Source organism: Ambystoma mexicanum, chromosome 5q, assembly GCF_040938575.1.
Source record: "Ambystoma mexicanum isolate Mex_15411 chromosome 5q, UKY_AmexF1_1, whole genome shotgun sequence".
Classification (NCBI taxonomy): Eukaryota; Metazoa; Chordata; class Amphibia; order Caudata; family Ambystomatidae; genus Ambystoma; species Ambystoma mexicanum.
The window spans coordinates 1,195,640,257-1,195,666,143 of record NC_090933.1 but is presented as its reverse complement, the minus strand read 5'-3'; the positions used below and the strand labels follow the sequence as shown (position 1 = coordinate 1,195,666,143).

General features: G+C 48.9%; 1 protein-coding gene across 17 annotated transcripts in view; it reads left to right on the top strand.

Moving 5' to 3' along the window:
• Positions 1 to 25,887, top strand: part of PTK2 (protein tyrosine kinase 2) — a 1,463,565-nt gene that overhangs the window by 310,074 nt on the left and 1,127,604 nt on the right. For all 17 annotated transcript variants that reach the window (XM_069621702.1, XM_069621703.1, XM_069621697.1 and 14 more), the window contains exon 2: positions 17,859 to 17,885. Coding sequence is in view for 14 of the 17 variants with exons in the window: in XM_069621697.1 (XP_069477798.1) it covers positions 17,859 to 17,885 (27 nt within the window). In the remaining 3 variants the exon portion in view is untranslated. The remainder of the gene's footprint in view (positions 1 to 17,858; positions 17,886 to 25,887) is intronic.

The following is a 25,887-nucleotide window of genomic DNA, read 5'->3' as shown; positions in this document are numbered from 1 at the left end:
ATATTATAGCATATTAATATATTCCATTTCTGATTTTAAGGTTATTTCATTTATTTACAATTTATGTTGCAATCATTTTCCGACCACATGAAAGCCAGTATGTTCTGTCAAGGTATGTGTAGTGCTGTCCCTTTCATTTGAAATGCAAATGTTGCTCTTTGCCCATGAAATGTTGAGATCCCCGGTCTAAGCCAACAAGACCAGCAACGCTACGCTCCAACATCCCTCGACTCCCCTGTTGAGGACCTTAGTCCAGTCCCTCTGTAAAAGATAGTGAGACTGGTGGTGCTGGCAAGGCCGGGGAAGTACAGGGAAGCTGCACACTTCTCTCACGTCCTGCACCGTTACAATGCTGGTGCCTGTGAAGGGGATGCAGCATTGCTTCTCGATCCTTTGGCCTTATTCGGTCTCCCTTGTCCCTGAGTGGGAAGCGGCCTCTGGCGGATACCCAATCTGTTGTTTTTTCTCTTGCTAGTTTGTTTTTAAGCAATACACATTGATTGTGATTATAAATATTTACAGATATTCAAGTGTTATTTTGCTTTCTGCAGTTAAAGCATGTGTGTTCATGTACTATTTGTAATATAATAGCTTCATTGAAAAAGTATGTTATGTTGTCGGCTGTTTCTAGATCACTTAATTCACAATTTAAGCTACTTAACATTTTATTTAACCATGGGGTTGTGCCAGTCAAGCAGCTGAATTATGTGGAATTTGTGGCATTCTTTAGTGTATGGAATATCAGGTGAGGATTAAGTGCATCCAGTATTTTGCTCCTGGATACCACCATCATCCTAAATTCCCCCACTGAACTACCGCCATGCCTCCTTTCTAGTTACATGTTTCTGAACAGTGCCACCTTTTTTGAGGCTGCCAACCATCTATTTAGGAGAATAGCGAATGTTGTTACTTACATTATGAATCAAAACCCTTCGGGTGTGGGGGGGGGTGGTACCAAGCCTGATTTGCATATGGTCTTTCCTCTTTCTGTAATGGCTTGGCAGGCAAAGAACGATGGTCTGGAGGGTTGCCCAGAGCAATTGCGAGAGGCTTAAGATTAATTCTAAATCTTCCAGACATCACCTCTGCTCTGCTGTGTCACCGCGAGTGGGACGGGTATGCTCAGAGACCTGCCTGCTGGGCCTAAAGACCCAAGCTATTCCTCACTGATGACCACAATGAGGCCAAAACATGTCTGGGGATGCTTGTCTGGTGCAGTGGGATGTTTTAAGATTAATTCTAAACCTTCGAGCCATCACCTTTTGGTTTTGCATTATGAATCTACCCCAAACCTATTTTTGACATCCTTGCTTGTGACATAAAAAGTGAGCATGCTCTGTGTACAATGTATCACAAATAGCTGGGCACCGAACCCTCCAGCTATATTGTCAAGACTTGCGTTCTCTTTCGGATTTGCTGTTCATCAACGAGTGTGTATATTTTCTCTGAACCTTGTCTCCTTGCTTTTGCAAGCTCTAGATTTATTTACATCACATCTTCATATGGATAGATTTATTTTCAATATGACCTTTTTTTTTAAAACTTTGTTTTATTAACATTTTCATAATATAACAAACGGGCATGAAACATTTACAGCAGACAAATATACTTATGGCAGGCCCAATAACCCTCTCCCACCCCCCGCGAACCCACTTCCCCAAACAAACTTAGTCCCATTTACGCCTTCTTCTTTTAAGGAGACGCGTAGAAAGCTCAATGTAGCCAGAGCTTGAGAAAGAGCCTGAGCGTTGACTGCATGTGTGGCTGTATAACGTCCCCCAGGGCGTAGGCGCCCGTTCCTTCCATGTCACCACCCTGTGGATCAGTGAGCGTCCCATCCCCAGGTCTGCTGTACCCCGTACCAGTTTGCTTGGAATGTGCCCAGATCATTGTTCATCATTGCCGTGAGTTTATCCATCAGGAAAATGTTTTTAACCTCTTTTAGCCAGCCCTCCTTTGAGGGGGTCTCCGGGCTCTTCCATTTCTGGGCCAGGGCCACCCTCCCCGCCCTCAGCATTGTTTCCCACATTCTTGGGTATCTGGCTATGTCTGCGTCCTCAGGGGGGAGGCCCGGTAGCATTGTTAGAGTGTTTAGGGGGAGTAGTTCCTCCGAGACTTCAGCGATCCAGCCTCTAACCTCCACCCAATATGCCTGTGCTTTCGGCAAGTGCCACCACATGTGCCCTCTCGTACCGACCTGGTCGCAACCCCTCGGGCATGCGGGGGACACTCCCGTAAACATCTTCGACAACTTCGCAGGATCTCTATGCCACCCCTGAAGGATCTTGAGGTTGTGTTCCATGTCCGCTGTAAATAGGTTCCCATGGAAGGCTATTTTAAATATCCTTGCCCAGGCGTCTTCAGAGATCTCCTCCCCCTCCAAGTCATTCCAAAAAGTACGGATTCTCCTCCTTTCCCCCAGGTTAACAGTGTTCAGTATTCTATACATCCCTGATACCGCCCCCTTCCTGGTGGTCGCTGTGTCCAGTAATTTCTCAAAGGGGGTCAGCTGTCTTTTCAAATTCTGGCCCCAGGATTGGTCGCATAGGATTCCCTTCAAGCGGAGATATTCAAATATGGTGAGGGACCCCTGCCCCAGGGCCTTTCTCAAATCCTCATAAGGCAGAAACTCTCCTTCCCTAAACATTTGCCCCGCCCACTCCAACCCCGAGTCGGACCAAGACTGTGCATTGCGGATCCCCCTGCTTACCAGTTTGAGGGAGTGACCCCAGAGCGAGGACATCGGTGACGGCCATGACATTAAGTGAGCCGTCTGGGGGCTTTCCTTCCAGATCGTCCAGAGGACTCCCAAAGTTGGGTGAGATTTAAGTCTATTTGGGATGAATTTGCTTGGGGCCCAAAGGAGGTCCCGAACCTTAAGCGGGTGAGCATCCATGTTTTCCAAGTACGACCAATATGTGCCCATCCCCTCTTTCATGTGTTCCAGAAGGACGCGCAGCTGGGCAGCACGGAAGTAGAGTTGAAGGTCTGGCAGCCCATACCCTCCCTCCCTCCCTCGGTAGGGTCAAGGTAGCCTTTGCGGTTCTCGGGAACCTACCCCGCCATATAAATTCACGCACCGCGTTCTGAAGGACCCTGAATGTTTGGTCAGGGACGTTAGTCGGGAGGGCGGTAAGGAGGTAAAGTAAGCGCGGGAGTATGTTCATCTGCACCGCCGTCATACGACCGTACCATGACAGAATCATTGCCCCCCACCTCCTAATATCTGCAGTGACCCTCGACACAACGGGATCGTATTTGGCCTGGGCGAGGTTGGATAGGTCCCGGGTGAGAAGGACTCCCAGGTATCGGGTGGAGGCCTTCCCTACTGTTATCCCTTCCAGGCTGACCAGGGGGTCCAAGACCGGGTCCAGGGATCTCATGGGGAGCAGGACTGATTTGGAAGCATTAATCCTAAGGCCCGAGAGGCGCCCAAAGGCTGCCATCAGGGACAAGAGAGGGGGAAAGCTTAGATACTGGTTCCACCAGATAAGCCAGGATATCGTCCGCAAACAGGGAGAGTTTGAATTCCACTTCGCCTTTCCTTATCCCCCTTATGTCCGGGTGAGCTCTGACTGCAATGGCCAGGGGTTCCATGGAGAGTACGTAGATCAAAGGGGACAATGGACAACCCTGCCTTGTTCCCCGCGAGAGGGGGAATGGTTCTGACAACTTGCTGTTCACTTGAACCCTGGCCTTTGGGGCCCTGTATAGCGCCACCACCCATTCCCTAATGTGTGTCCCAAAGCCTATTTTCCGGAGGGTGAGTTCCATGAATCTCCGCTCCACCCTATCGAATGCCTTTTCCGAATCGAGGGACAGGATCTAGGTCAGACACCTGGGCATAGTGGAGCAGGTCAATAGTTTTACGGATGTTATCTGAGCCCTGTCTTCCCCTGATGAACCCCACCTGGTCACCGTGGACCAGTTTCGGCAGGATCCCCTCCATTCGCACCCCAATCACCTTGGCCAGGATTTTTACGTCAATATTCAACAGAGAAATCGGGCGGTAAGAGGAACACTCCGCGGGGTGCCTGCCCTCCTTGGGGAGAACCACTATGATTGCCTCCATCATGGAGTCCGGGAGGGAGCCCCCCTCCAACACCGCATTAAACACCTTCACCAAATGGGGGGGGAAGGGTCGAACGGAACCTCTTATAGAAGTAGACCGAATAACCGTCCACCCCCGGGGAAGTGCCCACTTTCATACCTCGGATCACGCGTTCCACCTCATCCTCGGTCACCGGACCCTCCAACCCCTCCGCCATCTCTCTGGTCAGGGCCGGAATCTGTAAAGAGTTTAGGAACCCCTCAATCTCCGCCTCACCCCCATTGTATTCCGATGAGTATAACTTCTCATAGTACCGGCGGAAGGCCTCGCCAATGTGGGGTGTATCGTGGCCTACCTCACCCACCTCGTTCTTAACTGTCTTCACCGATCTACTTCTCTGAACCTCCCTCAGTTTCCAAGCCAGGATCCTGTCCGCCCTGTCCCCCTTTTCGTAATACTTTTGTTTTACCAATTGGAGACTTCTCTCCGTCTTGTGGAGGAGGAGGTCCCTCAGCTGGAGCCTGTAGTCAGCCAGAGCGGCCACCTGAGCACGGTCCAAGGGGGCCGTGGGAGGGCCCCCCGGTTGGAGTTGGGCAATCTTCTCCCTCAAAACCCTTTCCTGGGTCTCCCTTTACCTTTTTTTCTGGGCTCCCATTTTCATCAGGACTCCCCGAAGGGTTGCCTTGAAGGCGTCCCATAAGGTATGCGAAACTACCTCCCCATTATCATTGAGTTCAAAGAAATCTGTGATGGCCTCGAGAACCTCCTGGGCTAGGACCTCGTCTTTCAACAAGGAGTCGTTGCATTTCCACCTCCCCCTGCGATCGATAACCGTCCCCTCGTTATAATGATGCGGACCAGCTCATGGTCGGACCAGGGGACGGGGTCAACCCTGTGGCCAGAAATGAATGGGTGCAGGATCTCGTCCACCAGAATGTAGTCTATCCTGGAAAATGATGTGTGGACAACTGAGTAATATGTGAAAGAAGGGGCGTCCGTTCTGGGGGTCGGAATCGTGTCCATCAGACCCAGTTCTGCATTGACCCTTTGGAAGTTACAAGCCATGATCTCGTCTGCCGTCCTGGAGGGCTGGGGTCCAGCACGTTTCCCATCTTGGGCAGGGTCCAGGACCATGTTGAAGTCCCCCCCCCCCCCCCCCACCACTACCGTGCCCTGTACGAAATGCTTGAGTTTATCGCTCGCCTCCTCCCAAAATTGCGCTTGGCCCTCATTTGGGCCGTAGATAACGGCCAGAGTGAGTGGGGCCCCTTGCAGGAACCCCCGCACTAGCAGATAGCGGCCCCCTGGGTCTTTCAACGTGGCCTTGTTCTCAAAACCCACATTCCTCGCTACTAAGATGGCGACCCCCCTCTTTTTGCATTTTGGAAGCACTGAAGACCTCCCTGATCCCTCCTCCCCGCATCTTGGGCTCCTTCCCCCGTGGCCAGTGAGTCTCTTGCATGAAGAGAAAATCGAGGTTTGCCCTTCTGAATTCCCTGCAAACCAGGGATCTCTTTGTGGGGGTGTTTAAGCCTCGTACATTAAGGGAGCCCACCCCCAGGGCGGGCAGACTATCGGCCATGATCTAGAATTTCCTCTCTCACGGTTAACTTCTTCCCATAGCTCTTCCCTGCATGCTCCCTTTGGATAGCTTTTTGTTCCCCTGCGCCCCCCTCCCCTACCTCTCGGGTGAGCCTAGAACCAATCCCCAACTGCCCCCCTTCCCCAAACCCTAACTGAACAACCCCAACTTCTGTGTACCTCCCCACCCCGGCGTCCAGCCAATTAGTTCCGCCATCTCTGGCTTTTGGCCGAACCACCAGCCTGCCCACCTCGGCCAGGAAATCCACGTAAGAAGCTCATCCCCTTGAGCCCCCCAAAAACCCCCTCGGCTGCGTCCCGTGTGTTAACCCATCATACTTGCTGTTCGGTGGGACGATGTAAGTAGTGAAATCTCAGAATCTGTGCCCATCTGTCAAGGACCCGACTGGTCGTCCCCGTTTTCAATCCTCTGAGTCATTCCGTTCTCCGTCTTTCGCTGGGGAGGGGGTATTAATTTTCCTGAATTTCCTCGCGCCGGTGCGCCTTCTTCCTTCACCGGACGGGCCAGGGCCATTAGGTCTGCCATGCTCCGGCCCCGTTGGGCCCCTCCTGGGGTTCAAGTCCACTGTGTACTCCTGAATAGCCCCCCTTATGTCTTCTTCCGTAATCGGGGTCGAACATTGGCCCATGTATTCAAAAGTTAGGGAGAACGGGTAGCCCCATCTGTAGCGTATGCCCTTCTCCTTGAGCAGTTGCATGAGGGGGCGGCTCATTCTACGCTTAGCCAGCGTGTAGGCCGAGAGGTCCTGGTATATGGAGACCTGGGCGTTATTGTAGGTGATTTCTCTGGCCTTTCAGGCCTCCTCCAGCACCTTCATTTTCTCCGTGTAGTAGTGGAACCGGACCAAAATTGATCGGGGGGGCTCCCGGGGGCTCCCACCCTGCCCCCCGCTCTATGTACCCTGTCGAAGGTGGGTTCAGTTGTCATCTCTTCTGTGAACAAGAGGGTGATGATCTTGCGCACCACTCGGGTGACGTCCCTCTTAGTTTCCCCTTCCATTTCGGGCACACCAAAAATTCTGAGGTTGTTTCTCCTCTCCCTGTTCTCGAAATCATCCATCTGCCGAGCCCTTTCCTCGTCCCCCTTCTCCAGGGCCTCCAGCCTCATGCATATGTGTATGTCCTGGGCTGCTGTTGACGATTGGTTGGTCTCGACCTGTAACAGTCTGTCCTCGACCTTGTCCACCCTTTGGTCCATTTTTTCAAATTTCTGGGCTATGTCGGACCGCATATCCCTCATTTCCCGTAAGATCGAGGCAAAGCCCCTTTCCATTGCAGCCGAGGACGGGGCTGCACCCTCCGAATGGGCCATGGTCCTCTTGAGGCTCGTGCCCCCGCTGCCCCTTGCAATTTCTTGGAAGCGGTTTCCCTGTAGGGCTTCCCTCCAGCTCATCTGGTGCTTCCCTGTGCTCTAGGTGCCAATGCTCTGCGATCCCAAGCGGGGGTGGGGAGTACCCTCCGGCCCCGTCCTTGGCCCCCCACACGGGCCGTCTCGGAGGGGAGTGTGCTGAAGAGGGGGAGGCGCGATCCGGTCACCCCTCGCCCAGTTGGGAGCTTCACTGATGCCCCCTGGGGTGCATTGTGATCCAGGGGGGCGGGCACACGCCCCGCCTGTCCACTGGCGGGGGCCTCACACCCTGGTCAAGCTCGTCGTGCCAGACAGGGGCCTCCTCTGGCCTCCCTGAGAGGGGGTGATGACGTCTGGTGGGCCCTTGTGGCCAGGCTAGGAAGGTTTTTCTTGTTGGGCGGGGGGGAGAGGGTCTGAGGCTCTTACCCCCAGCCAGCGGGCTCTTGTTGTGAAGATGGGGGGGGGGGAGCCCCGGGCGGGCACACGCCCCACCAGCGGCAGGCGGGGGCCTCACACCCGGGTATCCCCCACGTTGAGGTGCGATGGCTCTGTGTCTCCAAAAAGGTGGGGGGCCGGGGTGTCCGACCAGACAGGGGGGGAAAGGCGCCACAGCTCCCGCACCCGACCCGAGGGGGCCCGGCAACCCGGCCGTACCTTGTTCTCCAGAAAGTAGGGGGTGGGAGGGCCACCTCCGGGCGGGCACACACCCCACCCTCTGCAGGTGGGGGCCTCGCCCCCCGGTAATCCCGAGGGTCGTTGGCCTAGTTTCCGTGTCTGGGGGGGGGCAGCGTGTTCTGCCGGTGCTCTGCAGCCCCAGCTGGCGCCCTCCAGGGGTCCCGGGCCCCCCGCGGCCCAGCCACCACGTCCCTCCAAAGGGCCGCGCCGGCCCGCGATCGAAGTCCCCGAGGGGTGGGGGGGGGGGCCAGATCCACACTGTCCACGTGGGCCGAGGGGGGGGCACCGGGCCCCAGAATCGCCGTGTCGGGCCTCCGGGCGCCGAGGAGATCCCCGTCTTCCACCGCGCACGGGGATCCTCACGCGAAGCCGTCCGGGTCGGGGGGGGAGGAAATCCCGTCCCCCGGTCCGCTGTGGTGTCTCCAGGGGGCCGGTCCCGTCCAGGCCGGTCCTCCGATCCAGAGAAGGAGGCCGGTCGTGAGGAGGGGGCAGGCCGAGTCGTGGGTCCAAAAGGGCGCAGAAGGGGTCTGCTTCTTCTCCGGCTCTGCGGCCGCCTAGGCCGCACTCTGTAAGCCGCCCAGGAGTCCCGGGTCCTGATCTCCGGATCCCCAGGGACCCCGGACGCCGCTCTTTTGCCTGGTGGGTACCCGGGGGGGTCGCCAGGTGAATCCGTCGAGGTGGGTCTGCCAGGGAGGTCGGGGGGGGGGCTCAATCCCCTGCGATAGCCCGGTCAAGACGGGAGCTGTGCACTCAGGGAGCCATTGCCTTTGCGCCCCCTGGTGGCCTCCAATATGACCTTTTATGCATTATAGCCACATTCAACGTGCACTCGGTCTCAAGGAGAAATGGCACAACCCTCTCTTAAAATGGCACGTCCTCAACCTCGTATATTAATTAATTCCTTTGCCATTAATGAACACTATGCACCAAGTTTACACAACGTATATGTGCAGTTACAGTACATTTCTGTAGTGGTGAGGTTAGTTAGTGGCTAATGGGCTTTCCAGAGTTCATATTGAAAACATGTGGGCAAATATGTTAGTGTGGTTTTCTGTTTTGGGGTGCTCGAGGTCATGTTAATAGATTCCACAATGTAATTTAGAACCTCCAAAAGAAAACTGGATTCTCAGCCACAGTGTAACATTCGTGTGACCTTGCATTCATTATCTGTTAAAAATAAAAATGTGACGCTCCGTGTTCTGGTCTCACAGAGAAAAAAATGAAGTCCCTCTAGTTCAACACGTATAATTTGATCTACATATGTAATATTATTATGTCTAGTGCAGCCTCGGATGAACACTCCTACCCACCACCCCTGTACTGATCACATGCTGGGTCCGTATTCCGCTCCCAGCCAGTTCCCACACACTCTGTAAGGCGCCCCCACATCTCCTTGACCAGTGATTTAGGAAATATATTAGAAAATCCTATACTTCGCTGGCCATACGTCCAGCAGTTCTGCATTAGGTTTCTTCATGAAATCTAAAGTGTAACGTTTTTGCAGCTGACCAAGTTTCTGCATGGGCAAAAATATCTGATCTATTCAGGCTCATTATAACATTGGAAGAAGAGCTATTCCATTGACAACAACTGGGCCAAAGCAAATCGTATTTCCCGATTATAAGGCCTGCTTCTGCCTCAGTCAGTTTCCCTCTTTGTGACGTGTGACTGAGTCGCCTGCGGCCTGCTCCTCGCTCTGGCTTTGCCCAGTGTCCAGCACCTTCCCAGGCTTGCATGCTCTCCCTCTCCTGCCTGGCGGTCCCAATCGGGGTGTGCTGCAGGTCCCTGGTGCTTTCTGTTTGGTCGTCTTTTCTTCCCTATTTCCAGCTGGCGCTTGGCCCCCTTACTTGGTCTCTGCACTCTCCACCTTCCTCTCTTTTCCGGTTTGTCCCCCCCCCCCCTCCTCTGGCCACGTAATGATGCCCTTCTGCAGTGCTCACTGTAGATTGTCCTGCAAGTTGCACATTTTTCTTTTTGTTTTATTTCGTGGTAATTGGCTACTTTGCAATCATTAATGTGGCGTTATAGCCTGCCTTCAGTGTCTAGGGTTCAGTCTGGAACTCATAACTCTGGAGTGGGCCACGGCCAATATGATATGATCGTTTATTTATATAGCGCCTATTCACAATGTGTTTCAAAGCGCTTCAAGGGAGGGAACAAGGGAAAATACAATGACATTCTTACAGGCCATGAACAGTAAGGATGTGAATTTAACTATCGTACTCGGCCTGACGACATTTCAGATAGTGCAGGGAGGGGGGAGAGTGGCAAGGAAATGGAAAAAGACAGGCGACTAGAGCCGGAGAAAACAAAAGGTGAGGGAGGGGGGCAGAAAGGGAGGGGAGGAACAAAACAAGTGACTTTCATACTAGGCCTGACGACATTTCAGATAGTGTTGGAGGGGGGGTGGGGAGGAAAAAGCAGTAATAGGAGGGTGGAGGAAATAGCTGAGGTTGCTATCATATTGGGTCCAGGGACAATTCTGATAGAGTAAGTGCATAGAAGAAAGTAAGGGGAGAAGATAGGAAAAGGGAGAAGGGGAGAGTAGGAAAGAACAGAGAGTAACCAGTCCAAAAGAGTGGAGAAGCAAGAGGGGAGAGTGAATACAATTGCAGTAGTCAGTAGTAACACATAATGTTGCAAGCCAGGGTACAAGATAAAGATGCGAACAGCATGAATCAGGGCCACCATGAGTAAATAATGCAAGGAACTCCAGCATCAGAGTTGAGAAAGGGTGACGTACCATGAATGAATGAAGTCCATAAAAGTCAAATCCAGCATTGGCCACAAGACGACGATGGTGAAACCAGGTGGGCGGGGCTTGCTAAGTGGTGAAAAAGAGCGGCAGCCAGGAAGGCACCAGGTGGGTGGGGCTTAGGCCAGGTGACCTAGATCCACTTGCACCTGCTCCCCATCTGCAAAGGAAAAGAGGCTGGAGGGCTCTTTAAGTAGGAAAAGGAGCGGCAAGCAGGAAGGCACCAGGTGGGTGGGGCCTCATTCCCAGCGCTCTTGATAAGATTTTGAAGTGGGATTGTTTTACTATCTATTTTTAGAAGTTGGCAGTACAATTATTTTTTAGGAAGTTCCCATTCCCAATGGGTTACTTTTTTTAATGTGCATAAGGATATATGTTAATTCTGCAAGAGATCTCATTTTGTAATCCATGCATCTTTCCAGGTAGTAGTAATTTGTGCACATTTGAAAAATGCATTTTTGCTTTAAAATTTCCTCTTCAGATCGTTCATTAATATGGGAGCCTCCTTCCCCAGTGGCTGCTCTGCAGGTATCTTCGAATCGAAGTCTGGAGCTGTGTGGTTGGAATCTGACCAGGATTTCCAACATTTCGTTGGGAGTATTTTTACTCAATACTTTTTTCTTGGGTAGCATGATTTTCCTTTTTTGAGGGAGTAAACGCGGCATGCAAGCTACATATCTGGAGGGCTGGCTTTTTTGTCCATTATTAACAATTTGGAAAGTGCTGCAAGTGCTGGTAGCAACCAGATGTTGGCTTTGTAAACCAACCGAAGTCCCCTTGAGGTGATACATTGGGACAGTGTAATCCTATTAATTATTATAACATAGTCTCTCTCTTTTACGACGTAGCAAGAGAATTCCCTTTGGGAATGCTGAGCTACGGTCCGACAGATGAACCACTAATTTCCATCTCAGCCCATCTGTCTGTTATCTCGGCCTCCATTTCATGGACTTGCTTTGCTTGCGGACCGGCATCTGGTTTCCGTCATCGGCCGTTTGAGACCACTCCTGCAGCCACTCTGTTTAGGATGGCCGACGATGGAGATGAAAGCTCTCCTGTTATGGGTTATGAGACATTGCGCTGCTTTCCATCAACTTTCAAATAATTCAGCAAGCAGCATGACATAATGGCGAACCATGGGAGCCTGATGCTTAGAGCTTACAGCAGTGACTGCCATTACCCGTAGGCCCCACCAGATGGGACGTGCCCATAGATTGATGGGAAACCAGGTAAGTCAAACTCTTCATAATTGCTGCTTCTCACAGAAGGGTGCAATTTTTTTTTTGTTTTTTTGTTATGGCTACACCTAGTCCATTATCATTAGTCTGTAATTCAGGATATCAGAGATTTAATGTAACCAGAGAGAACCATCTACAGCCTGGGTATGAAGGAGTGCACTTTTTCCACTCGTAATTAAGCCTGTTGCTCCTAAACCGACTGCCCACTGTAAGGGTGTCTACTCACCAAAATGCCACCCTTGTGTCAGCATCCTTTTTAAAGACTTTTATTTATTTCAGAAGGAAACCCTTGCTATATATATATCGTTATCCTCTGAGGGGATTCCCTGCCTCAAACTAATACTAAAGGATCTGTCGGAATGTCTGTCAAAATGAACCTCCACCATCCTGTGCCATGACCTACTTCTATCCTTCACACTACAACTAAAGAATAAGTCAACAGACAGTTCCCTTTCCCAGGAGAATGACTTCTGTCTCCTGGTATTTGGGTGGTGTTCCCAAAAATGTTCTTTTGCAAAAGGATGCTAGGGGGAATGCCTGCCTTGATCCCTGGCTTGTGGGTCCAACAAATCTTTGCACCAGTCAATGTTCGGGACCAGGAGAATAACTCCCTTCTCCTGTTAATGGTTCACACTCTCCATATACTCTTGCTCAATTCTATAGAATGGAACCACGAGTCCATTTTCTGCTGTAAAGGAACAAGCTTTAGTTCTGTTTCATCATGCCCTCTTTGTATGTTGCTGTCAGCCCTGTTTTGTACAATTGCTGTATTTCAGGTAATAAGTCTATTAAAAATGTTAGTGCATATTGTTATATGCTGTTCCATGTTGGGGTTTCGGACTGTTGAAAATATGCTTGACACCATGGGGACGGTGCCCCTCATCCACATTTGTGAGGCAAAAGAAAAGAGAACCCCATTATTCATATCAAAAGTATTTACACAAAGTTATACATGAAATAATACACAAACCACTCTGCATATTGGAGAGCCTATGGCCTAACGTCTGACCGTGTGCAACATATGAATGAAGAGCACGTTAGGATCATCATTCATTTCAACTGATGCTCACATGTTGAAATCATCAGTTGAATGCCATCACATGTTGGGGCCTCCCCGCGTTGATGAGGTGTAATTGCTACTATTAATGTGACTTAACCCAGTGAATCATATTTTGTCTCAGAATATGCAAGTCACGCAAATCGCTAGCTCTGTAATGGTGCCATACCCATATGATCTGATGGAACGTTGGAGTCTTAACTGGTTTACACGTTTATACAGCGAAAGGCACATTTGCGGATTTCTAGGTTGTAACGTTGTAATCATTGCAGTGTCCCTAGCAATAATGTTACTAAATAGAAGCCAGCCCACATTAGTGTAAAAGAAAAACATACTGAATACAAAATGATCCAATGCACCATTGTGACTTGAGCACAGTGGCGTAACAGAGGCCCCTGTGGTACGCGGGGCCCCCCACGCCATCGTCGCTGAGGGGAGCCACACGGCCGATCTCCCAGCAACATCACTGTGCTGTGCTCTGTCAGAGGGAGCCGCCCACAATACAATACTATAAAATACAAAGATGGCAAGCTCATATGAGAGCCCCTCACGGCGGCACAGTATATCCCAGAGACTACAGTGCCGCTCTGTCTCAGCTGGGTCTCATGGTGCCGTCAGGAGCTGCTGCACTACAGTACTCTGCACTGCAGTGGGCCGCAGCGCCGCCTGGGCTGGCAGAGGTCACGTGAAGTTACTGTTGGTTAGGCAGGCACACACACACACAGTTGCCAATGCTTTGCACATTGCCGAGCTGGAGCGCACGCGCAGCTAGGGGAAGCCCTGCCTCCGCACGTGCCACAAGCTCTTAGAGAGGAGAGCGAGGCGAACCGCACCCTGACACCATGCGCTGACTGTACTGCGACGGTCTGTTATAGTGAGAAGGAGCAAGGAGGGAGTCGCCCGCCTGTGTCAGACAGGATCTAAGCTTCAGTTTGGGAGGTGAGCGGGACTCACTCGGGACTTCGCTTTCTTTGACTGAGCGTGGACACGTCCACTCAAGGTAAGTAATTTTTATTTTAACTACTGCAGGCAGTCGGCCTGTACTATGATGGTGCATGTGTTGTGCCAGGCACTGCCAGCATGCGTCTTACTTTACTGCTGGCTGCTGCTGTGGGCTGACTCTGAGCAGATTGTTGTGTGTTTTCACACGCCAACTGTGCAGATTGGGGGCATGGGTCATAAACACGCCTGAGGTGAGGTTGCAGCCTCAGGCGTAAGTTCTTTGACAGCCACTGTGTGATCTCTGCCGACTGCGATGCGTTCGGAACATGCAAACAAACAAATGCATATTCCAAACGCAGTGTATGAGATGCTCTGGAGTCACACACCCTGTGCCCCTCATGCTTTGTGCGGACAGCCTTTGAAGTGGGGCAATTTATATGAGATGGCTCATTTAACAAGCCATTGTTTTTATACAGTATGTGCTTAACATTTCAGTGTTAAGAACTGAACGTTAGGTGGGGCATTTTTATTCACCAGGCCACAAGTGTCAGTTAGCTGATCAAACCTATGCAAAAGAGAATAAACGTGCCACACAGAAGTTGAACATTATTTTCTTTATTTTCATGTCTTTATTTGACAAATCAAAACTTATTTTTTCAGTATCACTTTTAGTTACATATGGCGCATCCCTGGGAAGGTTAACGTGTCATTTTCTTGCTTAAGTATTCTAGTGGCTGCTTCGGGACATGGACTAAATGCATCAGCTTAGCAGCAAAGATCTTTTAATTTACTAAACAAGCCAACGCCACTGCCCAAGCCACCAACCTGTTGGTTAATGGCGTCTATCTATGTGGTGCTCCCTTATGTAACAGCACACATACCTTTTGTTTTCTGATGTATCCAATGTCCATACAAGCACACTGGAATTTGTGTATGTGGCTGTGACGAGCATTCCATACTGTGCCCACACTTAAACAAATAAAGCAATCAAAGGCGTTGCCTCAAATTGTACATCCACTGGGCCGAACAACCTTTCTGCACTGCCACACCATGATTTTCACTAGCTGCAGGCCAGCACTAATAAGAGATGCTAATTCCAGCTAAAGTTAGAGCATGGGCCTGCTCTCTTTTGCCGAAATAACCCATGGGGCCTACTTCATAGTGAGGAGGTACTGGCTGAGGAACTGTGGACCCTTTACCATGCATTAGAAGCTGGTTTTGCTTTAAGCGCTTCATCAGCTACTGGTCAGGCTAAAGTTTGTAAGGGGTACAATCCTTTCTGTGTAGCCTTTCTGTGCATAGTTTATTGGTCTCTTGTGCTGTATCGTGTCCTGTCTGTAGATATAATTCCCTAAAGATGTTTCCTTGTTGGGGTTGGACAGGATCACACTGAGACCCATCCCTTCCTCATCTCAAATTCTTCAGAAACGAGAAGCAAAATAGCCCTTGTACCCCATTTGAGTGGCTGATGTTGCAGCCATTTAATATTCACATCCAAAAACTTAAGCTGTCCAAATGAGCTTGTATGGTTTATGGTTCCTAACATTTTAATGTTAGGGTGAGTGTTGTAAACCACGATGTGAGCGCTAGAGATTCACACACGCAAGCCTTTTATCACAGACTTGTTTATCCAATATTGAGATCTCTGATCAGTACTGGCATACTGCAGTGTGACAGTACTGGCACACTGCAGTGTGCCAATACTGACAGTTTAGAATTGCATTCAGGCAAGGCCTTCCCTAATAACAGGTGACCGTAAAGACAATTTATTTGGGCAGCAACAATGACAATTCTTCTGTAAAGTACTTGAATTACAATGAAATGAAATCGGCTTCATTTATATTCTAATTATTAATTCATATTGAGGAGCGGTTTTGTCGCCCGACAGAGGTGTAGTTTGGGAGTGACGTAAGCCAGTCGGGGGCGCATTCTGATGTTTCGCCTTGGGCAACAAGTTGGCTAGAAACTGCCCTGGATAAGGTGGAGAGGTTTTGCGCACGCATCCCTCGTATGGAGCCTTTTATCTATTCGGTGGTAGTCCGTATTCTCTTCTTATAAGCCGCTGTGGGGAATAGGCAGGTTTCGGCTGGCAGCCTCGGTGTGAGGGATGGAGCTTCGGGCTAGACTCACAGACACTAATGGGGGAGCACTTTTGTTTGTTTGTTTGGGAGAAAAAAGGGAACAGCCTTTCAGCTTTACTGCTTTGTATACAAAGCAACAGCCTGGCTGTAGCTTGAGAGCCACTAAGGTACGGTACAGACTGCTTGCAAATCCCTTATGTCTCAAAGCACAGCGTGGGATCCGGTGAGGGAGGGGGGGGATATGAAAGGAAAGTGGGAGCAGAGGACGACGTGTTAAAGACGTTTTTATTAACCAGCAGCACATGTACAGTTCCAATTAAACCTTTAACTCTCAGATTACTTGTTTTGAAATGACCCCGTCAGGCACTTTGAGCACACAGTTTGATGTTACTGATTGATAAAGCTAGCTTACACAGACACTAGGAGGATGTGTTTGGAGGGGGGAGAGGCAGGAAGTGGGTGGGAATGGCCATAGTCTAGCTGGTGAGACAATTTTGCTCCCTAGACCCTGCTGAATTGCCTTTTTTGTTTCCCATTGATGTTTATGCACTATCTATTGGCATGCACAAATGCCTTTTCTTTGTATTTATATGTGAATTTACATGTCATTCTTTTTGGAAACCTGCAATTCCAAATTTCCAATACTTGATTTGGGATAATGACTATATTGTGTTACTGACAAGCAGACGCATACAATATATAATATTTGACTTCGATCACTATACTTTGATTTGGGGCTTGTTGTCTTTATCACTTCTTTATGCATATTTGCTTATTTTGTAATTGTCGTAGGATAACATAAGGATAACATAAGTATTGCATTATATTCTGACTGTGCTATGTATTAGATACAATACGTTGTTCATTAATTGGTGAGAACGTTGTACTTGAGTGCAGATGCCAGTCAAGGTATGAGTGGGATGAATGGCTGAGTGGATCATAAATATACGAGTGGAGCCAACTTGTATGAGCGGGGCATACAGTGGTGGGCCTACCTATGTTGGGGCGCAGCTTGGAGGGGCCCCCATTGGGAAGTCCTGCAGGGGCCCCCACATTTTGTGTTACGCCACTGAATAAAATCAACAGTATTTGGGTCTCATCACCTGTATAATCAAACACGCGTGAAAAACGGAGGTGGAGGCATAATTCAAGAATTGTGGCTATGCACATGTTCATATGATCATTTGACACGGAAAAAGTGTGTTCTTCCTAATTGCACTCAAGGAAGAGGTGGCGCCAGCGGAATCAAGTATCTGTTTTGTAACGTTTGTCTCATGTATATGATTTTTAAGTAGAAAATGTAGGGCAGGATATCTTTCTCAATGCATCATTCAAAGATCTAAAAACATACTGTTTCACAAGAAGTGCTGTGACTTCACCAAATCTAGGCCTGAAGAAAATGAGGAAGGGTGAGCATTGAAACCAATGTCGACATCGAAAACAGACTAAAGCTCTTTTGTCTGTTCAACTACTTTTGGTGTTGCAAGAACTTGTCACTTTCGACACATAGGATGATGCATGTTTTCTCAGCTGCTTACTAAAGGAGACTATGAAATTCACTTGATTATTTTCTAATGTTTCATATTGACTATAAATATTTGAATCATGTTCTTGAAATCATTTGAAATATTGATGCGAATCTTATCATATGATGTGGTACATTTACTTTTTTGCTTAATGGTATTTTGTCAAATTCGCTCACCCGGCGCACTCGCCTATCGTTTATTTTGTTTCACATAAGTCGCATGCTAAATTTGGTAACCTTTTATTGATGAGAACAAAAGTTGCAAAGAGATACATTTTTGAATTTTCCGATGCAAAGTTTGATGTAACCTTAACTGTGTGTCGGACAAAACTTGGCTACTGCCCAATAGTCTGTTCATTGTTTGGCAAGAAATGCCCCTGCAGATTTCTATATGTGGTCACAGGCCCCCCAAAAGGTCAGTGATCCACCACTTGGATAAATGTAATTTCTAACCTCTCTTGGAAAATGCATAATAAGCAGCTAGATAGCTTGTAATGTCTGAACGAGTCTTTGTAATACCTGCGATTAGACACTTGCGTAATTATCAGTTTTTTAACTAATAAACCTCTTGTTTTCTCTTGCAGATCTTTCGAGAGCTTCCGTCCCATCAGGTAAGACATTATGTGTAATGCGCCATCCAGTGATTGGATGCCATTGCATGTCATGCATTGCACGCTGATATATACCTTACTATTTATTATCACATTTCTGCTTTTAGCAAGAGGCTAGTGCTGACTATTATCAAATCATCAACTTCTGTGTTTCGCTTCCTGTCCCTTTAACTACTACATTATTAAAGTGTTGATTAAGGTGTGGGTGAGGACAATTGGTGCTCATTGACCAATTTGTTTTTTTCTTTATTCTTGATTTAAACCTTTAAATGTATGAAGTTCTTCATGCAAACTCAAAGCCGTGAGTGCTAATTCACTTTTGATGAGTAAGAAATGTGATGCGTGCATGTATATTTGTGTATCATTTTTTAAAAAACGTACTCACTGATCTGATATAAGATTACCTGCCAAGCAGAAGGTTTGACCTGTGTTAAAAATTCCTTGCCCAAAATACCAGTATTAAGTTACTGAGACAGAACCCTAAAAGTCCAAAAATGTGGCAGCTAAATTCCCTTCCAACCACTGCTCGTGAGATTGCAGCCGCCCCTCCTAGGGACTGTACGTTCAGGTTTTATGAGGTGCTGGAGAGGCTGTACGTTCCACTGAAACTTCCTGAGGAACAGAGTAGCACTTTACTGTGGCCATGTACGTTTAGCCGCCAAACTCTTTAATATCATGTTAGAGCTGCTGCAGTCCAATGCTGTCACAGGAAGTCGGGAGAGCTGGCGTGTTTTTTTTTCCATCTACCCAAGCCTGGTCATGACGGCATCAGGTGGTTCTAACTCTGGACGGACGGCTTTCAGTAGAGCCTGGTGGTGAGCATGCCTGCACACAGCCACTGTTTTGGCTTTGTGGAGACCCTGGCTGTAAACAGTTTCTGCTCAAGTCTGAGAGCAACCATTGTGGTAGACAGCCACTGCTGTTTGGGGTTGGAAGTGAACTCGGCTGCACAATGCTGCTATTTATCACCACCCCTCACCTCCCAACTACTAACACATTTGACTCCACCCTGCCCCCCGCAGGGCTCCCCTGAGGGGATTTTAGCCCCAGCCCTCTACTACCCTCCAACACCACCTTTGCACCCCCTGCCTGTGGGCAGCAACCTCCGTCCCTCTAGTCCCCCCCCCTATAATCCTCCCCTCTCTGCAACCACCCATTTTGGCATCGGACTGCCATACATCCAAATCAACGCCAGATCGGTCACTAAATACCGCAACAACATGTACGACTTAATATCCTGTGAAGGCCCTGCCATCCTTTTCATCACTGAAAACTGGTTCTCTGAGGAATTCCAGCCCATCACACATAAGGCCTTCCCTCCGGGCTACACCCTTAGCATGCTCAACAGAACCAACAGGGCAGGTGGAATTGCCATCCTCTTTAAATCGCAGGTCTCCCTTACACACTCCGAGGAACAAGCCTGCAACTCAGACTGCTAATCCCTCCTAGTGAACTTTCTCATCACCCCCACACTCAAAGCTTCATACTCGTATACAGACCCCCGGGCTACAACAGAAATTATGCTGAACACTGCAGTAACTCCTTAGAGGTCATCCTAGTTTCTCACCCCTCCCTCCCCATGCTAGGGGATTTAAATATATGGTTCGATGTCCTGCATAACCCCATGACAAAACCAATCCTGGACAACCTGGAAGCCTGCCACCGGACTTGGCTGTTAACACGCCTCACACACTCGGCAGACCACACCCTAAGCGATCTTCAGTACTTCTGAACCAGTCTCCACGCTCCCCTTTCAGCCACTAATCTGGATGGACCACAGAGCCATTTACGTCACCTTCTTGACAGCGGACTCTCCTCCATCGACTAACACAGGTCCCTCCTCCCACTTCCCACAAGGTAACAGTAAACCCGGACCGGGCTGACTGCATGCTTGCCTTCCTATCTTCCCTCCCTATGCAGGCGAGTCAGCTATCCATCGGCCATATTGACCAATGGCTCTCCATAGCTCTTAGCCCTCTGACCCCCATCAGATACTCCACCGTCAGACAAGGCCTATCCACCAGATGGTTCACCCTAATCCTCAAATCCCTTAAAACCACATCCTGGAATGCAGATGGCGGGCTGACCCTTCACTTCAGAATAGAACCTTGTACGCACAACAGATCAAAGCCTGCAGGTCAGAAATTTGGAAGGCCAAACAATCCTTTTATTGGAACAGAATCTCCAATGTCACCCAACACCAGCAGGAAACTCTACACGATCATCTCAGAATTCAAGGCCCCTCTTTGCCCATCTCCCTCCCACCCCCCCCTTGCACCCTCTCACACTCAAACACTCTGTGACGCTCTCGGACCACTTCCACAACATAGCCATGGAAAGAACCTGCACTATCGACTCTAAATTAGCAGCACTCCTGTCCCACTCCCTTTCACCCACGTTCAGGCTTACAGACCCACCCTCCACCCGCCCACTTTTCTCTTCCTTCTCTCCCATCCTGAATTCCTTTAGCTACTAGCCAGCAGCCATCCGTCAGGATCTCCTTGTGCTCCTTCTCTTATAAAAGATATACTTTCCTCAACCTGTGCCGACAGCATTGCAAGATCTACCATTAAAGCATCCTTCACTTCAGGCATGGTCCCAGCCGTTTCAAGACATCCCACATCAAACCCCTACTCACAAAACCATCCCTTTACCCCCTTCTACCGTCCAACAACAGACCTATCTAAAACAACCGTTTTAAAGCCAAAATAACTGACAGAAAAGCATACACCCAGCTATGACTTCATTGAATGTAGCGGCCCCCTTAACCCCACCCAGTCCGGCTTCACACCCCTACGACGAACTGAATCTGGGATGATCTCAAAAGAACCTCATACTCAGAAGGTTGTGCCATACTTATACTTCTTGACCTGTCGGCGGCCATTGACAACCAATCCAAAATTACACACGTGCCTCCCTCCCTTCTCCTCGACTCCATGTCTGGTCACTAATGGAGTACCACAAGGCACCTCTGGATCAACCCTGCTCTTTACCCTCTACCTGAGCCCCCTCCCCGCTCTTCTCCGTTCACACAGCCTGTCTTGCTACAACTATGCAGATGACACCCAAATCATCTTCAACCCATCCCCCACTCACAGAAATCGACCAATGGCTGACTGCTAACCACCTCATTCGCAACCCTGCAAAATCTGAAATCATGATATGCAGGATGACTACCCTCTTTCCTTAAAGCACCTTTTGGCTGTCCTCCCTAGGCTCCCTCCCTCCCCCCACCTCCAACACAGTAAAGAACGTTAGATGCACCATGGACGCACATATGGCACTATCACATCAACTCTGTGTCGGAATCCTGCTACCTACACCTACGGATTCTCCACATCTTTCCCTACCTCACCTACCCGCATAGTCACCACAATCACGACCATCGTCCTCTCTCACCTACACTATGCAAACGCCCTACACCTGGATGCCCCTGCACCTCAACTGCAAAAACTCCAACAGGCCCAAAACACTGCCTCTAGGTCCCAGAGAGCACATCACACCCGCCCTCTGTGTCCTGCACTGGCTCCCTGTCAGGCAACGGTCCACCTTCAAGGCTATGTGCATCACCCACCATGCTCTACACAACACAGGCCCAGAATATCTACAACACAAGCTCACCCCCTAAAGACCCAACAGAAACCGAAGATCAGGCACAGCTCTCCCCCTTGTCATTCACTCTGCCAATTCGACCAGAATAGGGGGATCCTTATTCTCCATCCAAGCACCCACAATATGGAACTCTATCCCATTTAGTATCTGCTGCCACATCACCTTGCTTCCTGGAATGCACTTAAGACCTGGTTATTCCATTTGTGTCTTGACTGACCTAATCTGCCCCAGTTGAACTCTCACCCTCAGCCAGGTAGGGTGGGACATTGATGAGTCACATGAGAAGTCAAGAATGTACCGAGCACACACAGTAAGGATCCCCGTAGACTTGCATGACAGGACCTGCTCTCCGTCATTGAAACGCGTAATCAGCCATGACTCATGGGTACGTATTGCACTCCATCTCAATGGAAGATAGCCGTACCCCCCACCCCCACCCTCAAGGCACTGCCACCGCCTGCATACATCTGCAATCATCCACTACTTGATCTCAAATCGCACATAACCTCTGCCACTAGAATGCAGCTAAATCCCACAATTAAAATGTGGTCTAGCTGGGCACATTATCGGTCTCCTTGACGCGCATACTCTCTCGACAGCCCACCACAGTACCCTACCTACCTACCTTCATACTGGCTAAAATGCACATGCAAATTCTAGAAATCCTTTTACCATTTGTTTTCATATCTCGGAATTTGGTCCTCCAAAGGCGTTCACATACAGTGCTTTGAGGACATACCGATGGCACTAGGTGCTATACAAATGCAATATTACATTACCTCACCTTAGAGAAGTGTGGGTCCTGCCTCCAGATCATCTAAAACCTTGAACAAGATTCCTGGGGAGAAGGCAGTACAGGTCAGGTTATGGGAGGGTAGTGGGGAGTTATTTTCCTTTATTTCCCGCCTCCCCGCCTCCACCCTCCCCCCCCCCCCCCAACACCCCCTTCATAGGATTTTTTTTTTTTGTGAGGAAATGTTCTCTGGTGGATAGATTCATGTATCTGTGTCAGCATGAAAAGGCTAACATCTCCTCGTCATCGCTCTCTAGGAGGAAAGAGCTTCAATGTTCAGGTAACCTCTACTCTTGAATGGCTCCACCATCACACTCGGATGAGGAGTCTGCCTCCATCCAGGGTTGCATTGCACGTTAAAAGAAATGCCCACTGTATAGTCCATAGTGCATTGCTACACCTAGAGTATACCTACCAGTAGACTGCTGTCCGATACCTTACATACTATACATAATAATAGGACACTCAGAGCATGGACACACTGTCTCAAAACTGTCCAGTAAGGGTAGCAATAGACCATGGCAGTTGTCGCAGAGGAGTACTGTGTGCAACCACTTCCGGTTTTCTCATCACTGATCAAGAGCTTCAGCTTGAAACCATTGGTTGGTTAAGATGCCCCCCCCACCCTCCTCATTTCCTGCAAATAGGGCAGGATTAGATTCACTACTTTACTATTGTGTTGTGCTTTAGTGGCGTTACCGTTGGAATATAGTTTTAGCGAGGGTCTCTACTTATCGTAGTGGGACTCCACATCAATGACAGTTAGCAATTTACTTTACAAATGATTCCACTCCGTCAGCCACCATCATGCCCTACTCGATTGACTTGTCATGACTCTTCTGCCCAGTCCTCGTGATACAAGAATCCAAGGGAGTGTCGTCCTAGTTAGCAACTGCAACCTTCTAACTAGGTGCACTCTTGACACGACTGCCATATTGGCTCATTGCTCGACCTCATCTTTCTCACACATGCCGATTGTTCCCCCATTAAAAGTGGAAGCCTTTGAACTAACTTGTGTGGTGTGATGAAAGACTGTCAAGGAAAGGCTGATAAGAGTTGAACAGGGAAGCCATCTTGCCACCTACTAGCGTCCGCTCACTTGATATCTTCATTTTTCGTTCATCAGTAATCAAACACCCCAAGTGAAATGTTTTCAGTCCCACCCCCCCACCCCCGTGGAGCACTGCACAGGCAATGCCAACTAAACCACACATTACAAAACGTATGACCTCCACCGCCCTCTGTCTCCTTTGAAGATGGATTAGCCGCTTAACAAGAGTGTTGCATATAACTCGGAATTAGCCAATTATCTCTTACGCTAGTAGCCTTTAAATGCAAGTCTTAAGTGGGGAATGTGGAAGTCTGATGTGGGGAGAGGTACTTTTGTAAGGTTGAATTCCTGACGTTTAGAGCTTGCATCAAGAAATCCTTGATGGAAGAAAGCAGGGCAGTTCCCTGTGAGCCTGGGACCCCTGGCTGCTTGATGGGGCATGTCCACATTGGCATATTCCTGAACTCTGTCCGCACAAACTTGGTTGTTTTTTCTATTCATCCAGCCATCTTGAATTTAATTTGTGGCATGAACTAGAGGATGGAAAATAAAACCGCAGGTTGCCTGTATAATAACTTTTCTGATCAGGGGGCATCTTATCCCTAATAGGTACTTGTTTGGCCCTGTTACAGGAAAGGCCTGAGAAAGGAAGCCTGGAATTGCTAAGAAATAAAATCAAGCCCACTCAATTGCCTTTTTTTTATCACTTTTTATTCGTTTTTTTGCATCTAAAACAACACCATGAAGTAATAGGCCTCAACTCCGGCTCCAGCCAGGAGCCCTCAGCCTAATCTCCCCCGTACCTCTCTTGATCCTCCACCACCACTTTGGTTATCCCCCAGGTCCATCTACTCCTTTCCCTAATGTTATCCGCATCCATCTTCTCCATGTTCTCTTGTATCCTCCCCTCTCCCGGTCTTGGCATCACACCTATCCTTCCCATATCCTCTCATATTTCCGCCACTTCTTGTTGAAAACTGAATAAGGAGCTGGGCAATGGAGACCCCCACTCTGCACTGTTTGATGGCCAATACAGAGCTGTAGCTTCGATGGCGTAATGGTGGCAATCACACCTTTGCTAATAGCTGACTTCATTTAATTGGACACCGGATGAACTTTAAGTCATGTCCCTTTATAGTTCTAGTGCGGTGACCACTGGAGGTTTCCTGTAGACTTAAATTGATCTCTTTGCGGACTGAACTGTACTTGATCAAGGTTTCCAAGTCCTTTTGATTCTGCGCCACAGTTGGCTGTGCCACTTCTACTACTTTCAGAATCCTGCAAGTAAACCCTTTTTACATTGATCAAACGCCTTCAACCTGCCTGAGATGAATTGATATTCTTGAATGTCATGTTTCTACTCTTAAAACCTATAGATTTGTAGATGGGTAACTATTTATACAAATATCTTGAGCCAAGGCATTCAGAGTGAGGTCTGATGCACCACAAGAGCGAAGCTCAAGATGCCCAACTCTTGAAAAACTAAGGTGCAATAAACTTTGTTGTGGGTAGGTGCCAGTCTACAATTTCAGGGCTTCCTCAGTGTCACTTGCCAATCCTCTGAGCACTCCCAATGGGTCAGCAGCAGAGGGGTGGCTGAACGATGGTTGAGGGGCGCACAAATAGATTAGCCAGGAAGATACCTGCAGGTCTGCTTCTATGGCCCACCTCTCTCTGGTGTCAGCTGCCTTCATTCTGCACACCATCGGGAGGCAGAGAAAATGCTTTGTTTCGCTGCTGTGAGGTCGAACTGGTGGACAGGGCTTCCATATTCCACTGTACTCTGGTCCTGCTAGAAGGAAACAGCATCGCAAACCGCTTTTTGTGCTTATGGCTTTCAATGTAAGCCATGCACTCTTGTAATCAGGGGAGGGTACAAATTGCAAGTTACTAGCCAGGGAAAGTCACTCGCCACCTCAAGTTTTCCACGTGCACATAACATTTCTTAATCGCAAAGAGTTAAATGTCCCTTGTCATTGGCGAGTGCAACTTTTGAGCCATGGAGTAATACGCCAGTGCTTCTTTCATTTAGGTTTTGCATTTTGTATCGCCTGGAAACGGTCTCCCACAAGCAGAGCAGTTGAAAGCAAAATTTGCCGCTACGTTTTTTTTAGCACGATAACAAGAAAAGTCCAACTGAAAATCAGGTGGCATCCAAAGTGATCTCGTGGGACAGCGCCCTTTGGGCCCAAGATATTTTTATTTTCAAGTTAGTATGAGTGGTGAGCAGGGCTGGACTGGGCCACTAATGAAAACGTGGCCCACCGTTGCAAATGGCCATTCATTCCTTTTGTGCCACTGTTTTAATAGTAACCAAGGGGGAGTTTTTTGATTGTGTGATGCGAATTGTGCTTTTTAAAGAATGTTTATTCAGCAGCACTAGTAACAGCTACTGGCCGAAGAGTGAATCAACTCCTCAAACTGGCCCACATTGGCCATAGAACGGGGCCCCTTTGACAAAATAAACTGGCCCACACCTGCATTTTGTGTTTTTGGTTTGGCCATGGGCCTGATGCCGTATAGGACAGTCCGAGCCTGCTGGTGAA